The sequence below is a fragment of the Larus michahellis genome, chromosome 7 (genome assembly GCF_964199755.1).
Source record: "Larus michahellis chromosome 7, bLarMic1.1, whole genome shotgun sequence".
NCBI classification, from domain to species: Eukaryota; Metazoa; Chordata; class Aves; order Charadriiformes; family Laridae; genus Larus; species Larus michahellis.
The window spans coordinates 835,267-848,873 of NC_133902.1; the positions used below are offsets into that span (position 1 = coordinate 835,267).

At 44.2% G+C, this 13,607-nt stretch overlaps 1 protein-coding gene across 2 annotated transcripts in view; it reads right to left on the minus strand.

The window, feature by feature from the left end:
• SPNS2 (SPNS lysolipid transporter 2, sphingosine-1-phosphate) overlaps positions 1-13,607 on the minus strand; it is a 141,323-nt gene that overhangs the window by 63,493 nt on the left and 64,223 nt on the right. For both annotated transcript variants that reach the window (XM_074594250.1, XM_074594249.1), the window contains exon 3: positions 13,208-13,344. In XM_074594250.1, the coding sequence (XP_074450351.1) occupies positions 13,208-13,344 (137 nt within the window). The remainder of the gene's footprint in view (positions 1-13,207; positions 13,345-13,607) is intronic.

Consider the following 13,607-nt stretch of genomic DNA (forward strand, 5'->3'; position numbering starts at 1 on the left):
TCAAACTGGACTCTTGATGCCGAGCCCATCTTTCATCACCATTTTCTAACTGCTCTTCTCTGTCGCATGCTTAGATTAGAAGGGACCTCTGGACTCAGTCTAGTCCAAGCCCCCTACGCAAAGTGGGGACAACACAACACGTTGCTCAAAACCATGTCCAAGTTGAGTTTTGAGTATCTCCAAGGATGGAGAAGCCACAGCCCCACTGGACGACCTGTTCCAGTATTAAACATCCTCACAGTACAAATGCTTCTTTTGATGTTTAAATGGAATTTCCTGTATTTTAGTTTGTGCCTATTGCCTTGTCTTTTCACTGGGCACCGTTGAGAAGAGTTTGGCTCCACCTTTACTGCCTCCTGTCAGGCATCGATACACATTGAAGCGACATTACAGGCTCCCTGGGGACAGAAGCCCAGTTCTAGAGTAAGGATGCCACTTCAGCAAAGGTGAGCTATTCAAAATCCCAGTTAAATCCACAGGGCAGACACCATCTCACCTCCTGCGTCTCTGTTGCATTCATTCTAAAGGGTTTTTCTTCACTTGGGAAGTATACAAATTTAAATATTTGTGTCCAAGGAAGGATGCTTCTCTTACGCAAAGGTCTTCCCCTGAACTCTGAGAGCAGGTCACTAACACTGCAGTGAAAATGCCCTGAGCCTTCCTTCAAGCATTCACACATTTTATTCACACATTCACATTCGTTTTATTCACACATGCTTATTATATGCTGGCTAGAGGTTATAAACAGGTTACAGATGAGACCACTACACCACACCTAGACTTCATAGCAAGCTACTGAGTTACCGAAACCTTAGTACACTTGATTAGTCATTTCCTCAAGGGTCAATCTATGAACCCTTTGCAATTAGGATGGACTTATACTGTAGCTTCGAAAGCAGGTCTGATTCTTCTACAGCATCCATCTACACTACGTCAAACACTTCAAAACTTCAGCTCATTTGGATGCATTTATTGTCCTACCAATTCTCAGCTCTCACCACCTCACCTTTGAACAAGTCCCTTTTGGGAAAATTCAGTGGGGATTTCAGACCCCGCAGAGAGACACTACAGCAAGTGGAAAGAGAACAAAATGCATATTTAAATACAGAAATGAGCAAGGGAGGTGAAGCAAAGTCCACTCACCTTTCCTTTGACGGTCTCTATTATTTGTTAATGGCTTTAGTTCTCCCAGGTGACCTGCTCAGGCACACTTAATTGAATGTGGAAAGTTTTATTTGGAAATGTACTTGAGATTCTGGCTGATTAAAGTTTACTTATTTTATGAGATTTATATTCTTACTTAGTGCATAAAAATAACCAATAAAGACTGCAAGATATTCCTTTTTCACTCATCATACCCTTCAATCAGCAACTAAAGTGTTTAACAGCTGGATACCTACAGATAGGCTCTAAAGTGATGCTCCTAATTAAGCACTCTGGAGAAAAAAACAAAAACAAAACCACCCTGGAGGTGGCAAGACTCCCAGGGCGCTTCCCAGAGCCGGCAGGGAGCTGCGCTGTGCTTGGCAGGTACAGAAAGCGGGACCAAGATTTTCTCAGCTACTTGCAAATTTTGAACGTGAAATTCCCTTTCAACATTAAAATTGCAGCATCTGAAACCCAAATGCCCCTCGCTGCCCTCCCTTCAAGCCTGTGGCAGTCCTCAGAGACTCTTCTATTACTTTTCAGCACACACCAAAAAAAAAAAAAAAAAGAACAGAAAAAAAGAGTAAGCCCAATTCCTATTCTCCATCCAATTAGGTAATGTAATTACAAGACACTGGGTGATGAAGCAGCACCACCGGGTCCTGACAATAGCCTCAGTTAAGACAAAGCAGCATTTCAGCTTACTAATTGAAGGGCTTTTCGTCTGATTGACCTGCCTGTGGTAAAAATATTACATGACGCTCAAATGGTGGGATTTATGTTCTTCTCAATTTAGTCTCTTGGTCATTAATACTGCATTAATGGCAGGGGTCTGGAATGTAATTGGAAGGAATATAACAGATTAGCTTGCTTATTCACCAGAACACCATCCGGTGGTGTGCTACGTGCATAGCTACTTATAAAATAGACCTTACAGAAAAAGGTCGATGTTTTCAAATAAATCATAGGGAGCGTAAAGAGCCCCGTGTTACAGTGCCTGCTAGAACACAGGGTTAAAGCGCTCCTTTTCATCCTTGTGGCTTTGTGTGACACGGAGAGAGGAGTCCGCAGCAACTCACATGGCTGAAATAGTGGTCATTTATCCGTGTTACAAAACCATTACATGCAGCTCGGCCAGAATGTATCTTCCAAAACTGCTCCCCTGAGAACCTTAATAGTTCTGGGTCTGAAGCAAACTGTTGCTTTTTGTTCCAGATCTGTCAGGTGGGACACACTTATCAGCACTTGCAACAAACATCTCTGGCAGTAGGCACTATCAGCACCCCCTTCCTGAGACGCGCAAAGACAACCATAACATAATCACAAAAATAGGGATTGGGAGAACCACAACCAGCATTTTTTGCAACTGTGGAAACAATGCAAGGTTCTTGACGCACACAAGTTTTCCAATACTAATCGCTGGAATACGACCTGGCATACGTGAAACGAAAGAATATTCAGAGGCAGTTACAGGGTGCCGTGTTCCAGCCACCGATGAGTCACACGCAAAGACTGGATCCAAGCAGCCCAGCTATAAACAGGTACCAGATTTTTCAGAACAAATAGTTACAGGCACTGACAGATCACACTAACGACATCTTCACCTTCAACGATGTCTACAGAAATGCGTGAGATCTAACCCCATCAACCCGATGCGCTGTCTTGGCTCAAACACTCTTTGGTCTGGGCCAATTCTTAAACCGAAATTTAGTCAAATGCAACAGACAGGTCTCATTCTTGGAGAGCACAACCCCCGAGACAACTGCAGAAACTACAGTTTCTCAGCACCCTTTGAAAAAAGCCTCATCCAACCGACTGAGCCACCCAGGTGGGAATGTTTTGCCCTAACAATATGCATTTTCAGGGGTAGAATAAGCTTTGAGAGTTCCTGAAGGACACATTTTAATGGAATGCCCCAAGGTTTAAGTGAAATTACCACAAACAAAGTTATAGTCCCAGAAACTTCACCTATACTGTTGGTTCTGCTGATTCTTGGCATGTTTTACTTTGCCTACGCTAAAAATTTAAGTACAGCAGCAGGTCAGAGCTTCGAGGCAACTTCGCTGAAAAACCAACCAAATCATTCCAAATCTTTCCTTCCTGCTTCCTGTTTTCCCACTTCTCTGGTTTGCTGATTCAATCAGGACCCAGAAGCACCCAAGTCCTGTGCGAGAGGTCGACCTTGTAGGACGCCTGGCATACATCTGAGAGATGTCTCATTTTTAGCATCAGATTTCCCGGGAGAAACATGCATCTACCAATCCTCCTACCTAGCAGCTTCTTATTCACTGTCGTCTTTGAACGGTTGTTACACTGCTAGTTAAAGCGTTATTAATTGGCAAGGTTTTCTCATGCTGGAGCTTCATTTGATTCTCTACAGCCAGCCTGTTTAACAAAATGACAATCCTGTTTAATTATATTAAATGCATTTGCATGTTTTGTCACTATCTTCTCATGAGACTTCGTCAATCATGTTTTCAGACGTGATGATCAGCACCATTCCCAGGGATTTCCAGCTCAAAATCTACTACACGGGTTTGAGATTAGTACTCTAATTCAACGTCATCTGAATTGCAAATGCAGTGTTTTGTGTAGCACGTGAACTTTATGCATTTAAAAGAAACGTCAACACTTTCAAGAGGCTAATTTAGCACCTGGTACTGTAAGACATTTCCCATCTTCACACTATTTGCACATTACTCAGAACACAATGGTCCTTTTTTCAGCCTTTATACGTGACCCAGGGGGCCACGGACCGTGTGTGCCACTGAAGAAGCACTTACACCTCCTGGAGTACCACCGAGGCTTTGCTATCAGCAGGGAACCAAGAGCTCAACCAAAGAAAGGCCCGAATCCATACTTTTGCATCTGAACACAAGCCAAAGAAGCTGAATAACACTTTCCCTCTATCCTGCATCCTGTCTTCAGGACAATATGCACAACTTTCAAGAAGCTCCAAGGCCCTTCTAATCCAAAATTTAGATTAGTTTCCAGGCCTCCTAATGAGCCCAAAACAGGGTTAAATGAATTGTTGTCTTTGTCGGTGAGACATCGTTAACCAAACTCTCCTGAAGCATCACGCTTCTTCCCAAGTCATAAGCCGCAAGAACACAAGCCGTAAGCCGCCCCAGTTACATCCAGGCTATGTACAACTCAGTTTACATCTTTAAACAAACAGTACCGTTTCTCCAGACCCATATTTGAACGCCACAGCACAGCATGAAGAGACACGTTCTACCTCACCACCTTGGCATCCTCTCAATACCCTCAACACACAATTATCTGGGAAGCTTATTTCCAAAGGAACAGGATCACAGGGAGCCGTCCAGACGCTGCAGCCGTGACTTGCTCTGCCTTCTCAAGCCTCTTGCCCAAGCCAGACATCCCCAGTACTGAAGCACGGCATGCGGCAGTGGAGCACTGCACCGGGAACGACTCGTGTTCCTCGGGTCACAGCTGCGACTACAAGGATCACATTAAGCTGGCAGGAAAATTCATCATTCATTACTCTCTATTTTTACATTTGCTTAGAAACTTACATGCAGTACTACTGTTTTTTCTTCTTTTTTTGATTTCTTTTCCCCAGCTAATTCAATCCCCTTTCTTCCATTCCTAGGATGTTTTGAATGAGGCTGAGCTTAAGATGTGGTAATAATTATTTACAAAGCCTAACACTAAAGCATTATAGAGCCTTCCAATAAGACAGGGTTGAAGCAGTAAGACATGCTTTTTGTGTTCCATCAGCATGCTCTAGGGTTAGGCCTCTGCTGCGGTACGACAAGCAGAATATACATTTTAACAGACAACACGAGAAGAAGAAATGCTTCCAAGACACGCACAGCCTGGCAATGAAATAAATATGCCTTCTTCCCTCTGCCTCCTCAGCAAATAACTGACCCAGGTGAGGTTTCCTGCTCCGCACGATACAAGCAGGACAGGCAGGATGATAGGTACAAACAAGCATCGCTTCCAAACCATCCATTAACCGACACAGCGGCTGAACTTTCCTACTCTTCAACCTAGAGACTGTAAATTCAGGTTTCTGCATAAAATGGGACAAAGCTGTAAAGGTCTTTGGCCTGCAAAGATCTTTCACGCTGGCACCACGGTTCCCAGCTGTTGTCTCCAGGCATTTTCATGATCCGACGAAACAGCATCAAATGTAAGCATATTGATTTAAAAAGATGCAGGGTCTGACTCAATTCCCACAGAGACACACAAACAGTTCCCACAGACTTCCAAAGCGGGAGCTGAATCAGAACCACAATCGCACACCCTATGATAACAATCGCAGCATCTTTCAGTAACCTCGATAAGCAACAGCTCTCTAAAAAAGGAGCAGGCAATTACAGGGAGCCCTCACCGAGACCCACTGCGAATTAATATTAAGCCTCAAGCCTATTTCTTGAAGCTCTCCCAGCACAAACCTCTGTCCACCTGCTCCAGAAAATGCCTGAGCTCTGAGGAGCAGGTCTGACATGTCAGTGCGAATCATCTTAGTGAACTGGCATCAGAAGGCTCTGCAGCCGCGTGAGGTCAGTTCAGGTGAGTTATGGCACACAGCAACAGAAACATCTCTTCTTCTTTCAGCATCCGCGGCGTTTGATCCAGATATTGCATGATTTCAGACTGATTAACGACCCTGAAGCGGGTAGCAGAGGGCAGGAGGCACACTTATCAACACAACAGCACGGGAGTGGGGCCATCTGAGAAGTCTGAAGGGGACGTGGTGCCTGATCGCCTCCACCTGGGGAAGGTGGGCCTCGGGGCGTAGTCTTGGTTGCTGCTGGGTCCCGGAGGGGAGAGCAGAACCGATCCTCTTCCAGACACGCTGCAGACAGGAAATGCAACGTACGGTAGAGATATTCCTTATGATGGTTTCTTGAAGTTCTCTTTCCTCATCACACGAATCAGCTTTCTGAGTACACTTTGGAACTATGCCGGGCCTCTCTCCTGGCAGCCGTCACCAGCTGTGTGCTCAATAACTCTTCTCAACTGCTCTACAGATACATAGATGCAGATACTGCAGGGAAAAAACCTAACTTGGAGCAGAAAGTACAACACTTCAATTTCTGATAACACTCATGAAGAGTCTCCTCCTCTCATAGACTGGCTTTTTGGGGCTGATGCCCTGAGAACACCCTAACCTGGTTTTCATTTATAGCTTCCCTTGGAAGAGGGACAGGTAGAAAGGGACAAGGTAGGAATACAAAGCAGCTAGGAGACAAGCACGTGGCAGTAATTCTGCACGCTATTTCAGCAAGCTACAACTATTTCATTTATATAAATCTTCTCCCATCTCTTCTCTTCTAGGTCAGCAAAATCTGAGGGAACAACGAGGACCCAAGATTCAAGTGTTCAAATCATTACACTTCTCTGTGCAAGAGATGTTGCTCTGACACGAAAGCAGTTCCCCATGGAGTATTTGCTATCAAACGGGCAGACGTGGTGCTCAGGGACACGGTTTAGTGGTGGTTTTGTCAGTGTTAGGTTAACGGTTGGACTCGATGACCTTAAAGGTCCCTTCCGACCTGGACAGCTCTATGATTCCATCATCTCTTCCTCTGGGATAAGAGAGTACACAGTGGACTATATTTTTCCCGAGTGGCCTGGCAGAAGGGCGAGCGCGCAGAAATCCAAATGTCAACAGCACACGCTCGTCTGTAGGGTCCCGGTACCACATTAAAGGCTGTCAAAATACACCAGAGACAACTAACAGCCTTTGTCCATGCACAGCCCATGTTAGCTCCAGCCCCGACTTCCGTAACAGCCACAGGAACCACCAGGAATTGCACAGGAGGGAAGGGACTGAATGGATGTGCAGCTTCCGAGGTAATGCTCAGTACCCGTCTTACGTGCAAAACCATGGCTTGGGGCTTGTAGTTTTGTTATTTTCTGTTTTTCAAACTGTGGATTTATCTTACACAGTGGAAGCAAAGGAAGAGAAGATGTATGTTTTGTAATACTTTTTTTTTTTTGAGTGAATCATCATGTGTAGGGGTTTATGTTTACTTTTTTAAAAATTAACCCAGCTAACCATTTGTTCCATACTGCGCATAACTTGTTGCTTCTTTTTGAGCACTCACTGAAAGACAAGCTTTGGAATTAAATATACATCTGGCAAGCCTGAGAGGCAGGACTTTAGCAAGCACTGCAGGCTAACTGGAATTCCACAATGAACTCTTTGCTTCCCCTCTCAGAGATAAATCAAAAGAAGAGGAAAGGCAAAAAAACCAGTAGTAGAAACACCTATCCAGATTAACTTGCAGTGGGAGCAAAAGGGTTTTATCATGTTAGCTATATCGACATTTAAACAGAAATATTTAACAAGAACTGGAGGATTCAAAAGCACGTTCCTGATTTACCTTGTTAATTCTTTGCTTTTCTTTTTCCAAACTTTCTACCGTCTGCAGCTCTGATGTTTCCCAGCAAACCCACATTACCACAGCCTGGTCTGGCTGATTATTAGGTACACTGGGTCTCCCAGCCTGGTGGAGCCAAACTACTTACAGAATACTTTGCTCATCTGTAAAACAGCATCCCTTTTACACAGAAATACGCTTTATTCAAGATATTTACACGGGGAATGGCATTATTTCACAAGACTGGGAGAACAGCCCACAACTTTCCACCTCCTTCGTGCTGCAAGAAAGTGGTGTCTGCCCAGGAGGGTCCTCATCTCCCCGGAGCTGGTGCTAAGAGGAAGGTCTGAACCCAAAGCAAGGTCTCATCTACGACAAATTTCTGGCCAAAACAGTCAGCTGTAAGAACTATTATTATGACTAATAGATGTGGATATCCAAGCAGCCCGAAACAAACCCTCAGCTCGTGGCCTGATCACTCCTGATAATCAAGTTGCTTCCCGTGAAACCGTTCAGAAAGAGAGAAGTGGTGCCATTGGGACACACAGACGCTTCGCAACGACATCCTGGAATAGCAACCAGCTCAGGATGCTCAGCCGCAACACAGGCAACCCGGCTCTACGCTCCTCGAAACGCTGTCTAGAGGAAAAACTGGTTACTTATTAAAGCAGCGTCTGTATTGATACAGAGGACGACAAACACATATTTAGCTTTTTGTATGGATGAAATGCACCTGGGCAAAGACGCTTCGCGGTGTCTGCGCTGGGTGCATTTCTCTGTGATATGACCCTCCGCTGCAGAGCAGCTCACTTAGTTTTTGCTGATTTATTACGCAGCAGGAACCAGCCACCAGACAGTGTTTTCTCCAAATGCTTGCCAAGAGCCAAAACAACACAAGAAAGCGTTTTGCAGGTGAAAGTACCAAAATTTGTGTACCCGCAGGTGCAGAACTGATTAAAAGGCACGCATAAAGGGAGATGATTTCTAAGCAGGTGTTGGTACTTACAAAATACAAATTAAGATATATCCATAATTTATTGAAGTTTCTATAAATGGAGTTAATCTAGAGATATGCCTAAATATGTACCAACTTTAAATAATTTTAGATTAATGAACAAGTTTGTTAATGATTTTTATTTTAGGAAGTGCTAAACAGAGTTACATAGAGCAGAAACGTGCAAGTACCAGAGAAAAAGAAGAGGAGGACTCATTTTTCTAGAGAGAAATTGTGCACTAATATAAATTACCAAATCACACTATTTGACAGAATAAAAAGTGACCTTTTCAATTTTATCTCAGCCTCCTTACTTCTGATGATTTTTTTTAGTTAAATTTATCATTAGCTATTTTTATCCAAGAAGGTGTATTTATGTAATTATTTATTTATGGAATTACTCTCTGATATGGTATTTATTTGGGTTTCTTATTTTGATTTGTTTTAAATGTCATTTAGGACCTCACGAACAGTAACCAAACATTGAAGTATCTAGTTGTCCTGTTTCTATTTTGCTATGCAGGGAATTAATGCATTGCTGTTGTCTGTAACCATCACCTCCTATATACTCTGGAGCTATCCTTAAATTTTGGGCTGATTTTCTTTTTTCCTTTGTGAGAGCTTATTATTTAGTTATTTATTAGCTACTAGCAGATAAGAGATTCATTCTTCATTTATTTGACGTTCCTTATTCCATGTTAAAAGCCCACAGATATTTGGTAATAAATAACTAAGGATATTTTAATAAGTGGTTACAAACCTTAACGCAGTGTTCTCTTAGCAACTACGTGTCTGCATGGCACATATAGCCAACTCCCTGTTTTATCCGCCGATTTTCAGTCGCTATCTTTTTAACCCAAACAGCATGAAATAGCCTTTAGATAGGATCTTAGATGAGCTGTTTCACTGTGCTCCAATCCTTTTTTCCAGATCTAAAATCCATCACTCTGAGGTAGTTTCTCACTCCACGTCCTTTTCTTGCCACATCGGTATTTCTTTATTGAATAACTTGGCAGATAAGAATTAACACATCCTTTTCTGTATGCTCGTTTGCAGAATAAATTACAAATAATCTAGCTATTCAGTCAAATGATAGCATTTTGATTGTTTTCATTTAAGTGTCCAAATTTAGCAAGGAACTAATATTAATGACAAACTGCCAAAACCCATTACAAATTGGGTGCCTTTGGACTCTACCAGCTCTGTAGCTGCTTTCTGCCTTTGTTAAGCTGCCTCTTTCCATTTACACTCCCAATGTCAACTCTGCGGATGTGTACTCTATTTAATTACACAGTGATAGCATGCACGAGGCACTACGCGCTGTCAAAATTTGAAGAAAGGCAATCCCTCAAGACACACTTTACTGTTTCTACGGAATGGCTGTTGTTTCTCCCCTAGTTCAGTATCTTTGCTGTCGACACATAAAGGAGTTTTCTGTATTTCAACGGGCCCAACCTGTGCCAACTTGCTCCTTCTAGCCTTGTGTTCTCATGTTGGCTTGGGTGTGAATACTTACCTACTTACAGTAGCCTCGCTACTGCTTTTATTTGTGCCAGCAAAGAGTTATTCATATTTCAGCTCCCAGCCTTCCTCCTTGACAAACACACATAGAATCATAGGGTTGGCAGGGCCCTCTGGAGATCACCCAGTCCAGCCCCCTGCCAGAGCAGGGTCACCCACAGCAGGTGGCACAGGAACGCGTCCAGGCGGGGTTGGAATGTCTCCGGAGACGGAGACTCCCCCACCTCCCTGGGCAGCCTGTGCCAGGGCTCTGCCACCCTCAGGGTAAAGAAGTTCCTCCTCACGTTGAGATGGAACTTCCCATGGTCAACTTTGTGCCCGTGACCTCTTATCCTGTCCCCAGGCACCACTGAAAAGAGCCTGGCCCCATCCTCCTGTCACCCACGCTTTCAGTATTTATAAGTGTTGATAAGATCCCCCCTCAGTCGTCTTTTTTACAGACTGAAGAGACCCAAATCCCTCAGTCTTTCTTCATAAGAGAGGTGTTCGAGTCCCCTCAGCATCTTGGTAGCCCTTTGCTGTCCCCTCTCCAGCAGTTCCCTGGCCTTCTTCAACCGGGGAGCCCAGAACTGCACACAGTACTCCAGGTGCGGCCTCACCAGGGCAGAGCAGAGGGGGAGGATGACCTCCCTCCACCTGCTGGCCACACTCTTCTTGATGCCCCCCAGGATGCCATTGGCCTTTTTGGCCACAAGGGCACATTGCGGCTCATGGTCATCCCGTTGTCCACCAGGACTCCCAGGTCTCTTTCCACCGAGCTGCTCTCCAGCAGGTCACCCCCAACCTGTCCTGGTGCATGGGGTTATTCCTCCCCAGGTGCAGCACCCTACACTTGCCCTTGTTGAATTTCATAAGGTTCCTCTTTGCCCAACTCTCCAGCCTGTCCGGGTCTCTCTGGATGGCGACACAGCCTTCTGCTGTGTCAGCCACCCGCCCCAGCTTTGTGTCATCAGCAAACTTGCTGAGGGTGCACTCTATCCCCTCATCCAGGTCATTGATGAACATACAGTCTTTAAAGAAAGAAAGCAAAAATGTTGAGAGAAGAGCCAGTGTTTTGCTCCTCAAATGAATCCTAGAAGACAAAGATCAGGAAAAATGCCTAGTTAGTCACTGCATAAAGAAAAAAAAGCTGCATCAGCTCCTCTCTGACTCTTTTTCTCATTAGTACTTCAGGAATTCACCTTGTTCGATGTGACATGTCTTCCCAATTAGAGACCAGGCATCCCTAAAGGATACCAGAGTAGCAGGGATACCAGGTGAAGCTGGGGTTATTCTTACGACCTTGCCCAACTGCTGCAGCCACTGGGTAGAGCACATCCCTGCAGCAGCTGCAAAATTCTCCATCATCTCCTGGAGTCGATAACAAGGGCTGGGCATGAGGCCTCTAGCTTAATAGATTAAGTTTTCTGGTAGAGTTGAGGATCACAGTAAAATCAGGACCGGAGATTTTTCTCATTATTGCTGCATTTTTTGTCCAAGGTCATAGTTTGGGTCCACAGTTAGTACTGAGAAAATCCAGGAGGAATTAACTCAGGTCTGGCTATTTTGCTCTTGTCTCTCTTATGACTTCCAAACCATTGTGATTTGGAATTCCAAACATAATCCAGCTTTATAAACATTATTCTCCCTTTCTTTGTCTAAAAATATGCCGCTTCCACTCTGAGCTCCTCTATACTGATGACCATGTATATTAATCCCTGAACTACTTCAGCTAACACGTCCCAAAGCCTTAAACTGAAAATCAACTCTGAAAACACATACTACATCAGCCAGTTCCAGTGTTCCAGTACTTGCAACCACAGGACTAGGTCCATTGAGAGAGAGCAATGAGAACCTGGCCGTGAATGCGTGTTCATAACGTGAGAAGTGTTTAAAAGCAGGTAACTGGTTCCTTCATGTTTTATGAGGAAAGCTTCCCTCTTTGGGCTCTGATCACAGCTGCTTTTGCGATCATTATGAAGATAAATTAAAAAAACTCCAAAAAACAAAGAGAAAACCAAAACACCCTTTTCATTTTAGATGGGAGATGTTCCTTTTTTGGAAAGGATGCTTCCTGGCCAATTATAAACCATAACAATTTACTGAGTTAAAGGCTTCCACATTTGGCCACATGCATTTTTCTTTAGAAATGCAGCAACAATCAGTCCAACGTGAAAGCCAGCCAGACGTGTGACTGTCACTGCCCACTTTAGGTGGAAGTTCTCTTTTATTAGAAACTGCAGAGCGTGTGTGTGGGCAGGAGGGAGTAGGGCGGAGAGGTTTAGTCCCCGGTTGTCATTCTTTAGGCGTGACCACAAGGTTGCAATCTCTGGAACGCAGATGGCCAGAAAGGATGAGGAATGCCCCTGCCTCCCCTGGGGAAATCACTCTGATGATGCCAGGAGCTGCGATTTGTCTCTCCAGGAATGTTGCCACCTGCAGCAATTAAACCTCCTCTATAATATGATTTAAACGAGAGGATATTTTTTCCACAGAAACTGCCAGATCATTGTTTCCTCCAAGTACCTCTGACAGGCAAGGAAATGAATGCAACGAGTCCTCCTCGACATGGGGTACTGTGGCTGTCCCGAAAGGCGAGGGATGCTGTGCATGGCTTGAAAAAACTCAGCGCGCCTGAGAACTCCATCATCAGTTCCCCAGAGATATCCATCAACCAGTGTTAAAGGAGCTGAAACTACATCTGATCCCTATGTTATCGTCCACCTTCACTGCCTGTGTTGGGCATGGAACAAAGCACACGCGTAAAACCACCGCTGGGTGTGTTTTGTCATTCAGCCTACCACAAGCAGACCTCCCAAGAGGATCCAGTGGCTTCTCTACATATCAGAAGACAAGAGAACCACTATAGAGCCATGGAATTTTTTTTAAAGTCTTTTTAAAAAGCCTTTTAAAGCTTCTTTAGAATCGCCCTTAATACAAAACCCTTATGTCAACAGCAACTCTTGCTTAGATATACTTCACCTGTTATTTTTTATGAATGTGGATGTTCAAAGAATAACAGCTTTCACAGTTAAGAAAACGCAGTTACACAGATCACACGTGACCCGTAGACGGTCAGGTATCGCAGTACTGTATGTCAAATACACTCCAGAGGGATATGTTCCCCTTGGACACGCTCATGGGGCATGGGGAGTTTTTAGGAACATATCGTTCCTCTTTTCGGGACACCCTGCAAAGCTCTTACCTGTTCAGTGATGAAGGAGCTTGAAAAAGTGACAGCTGACCAAAAGAAGATCCCACAGCTGAGAATGATCTTTCTGTTGAAACGGTCACCAAGGTAACCAAAGATGGGTGCCGCAACCATGAAACTACAGATGAAAACTGCAAAGCAGAGAAAAAGGAGAGAAACGTTTAATAAACATCAGGCCAAGAACATGAAAACTAATTTTCTGCAAGCCAAATCCTCTAGAGAGCAGTTCCATTTAATTAGACGTTCTGCAGCCCTGACTTACAAAGTTGTGCAGGCTGATGGGCTTTCAGAAGTCAGTGTTTCCTTAATCAAACAGATTTTTCATTCCCAGGGAAACTTCAGAGCAGCAAACCCGTATTACATCTGAAAGCACCAGCCCCTCAGTCTGCTGCCA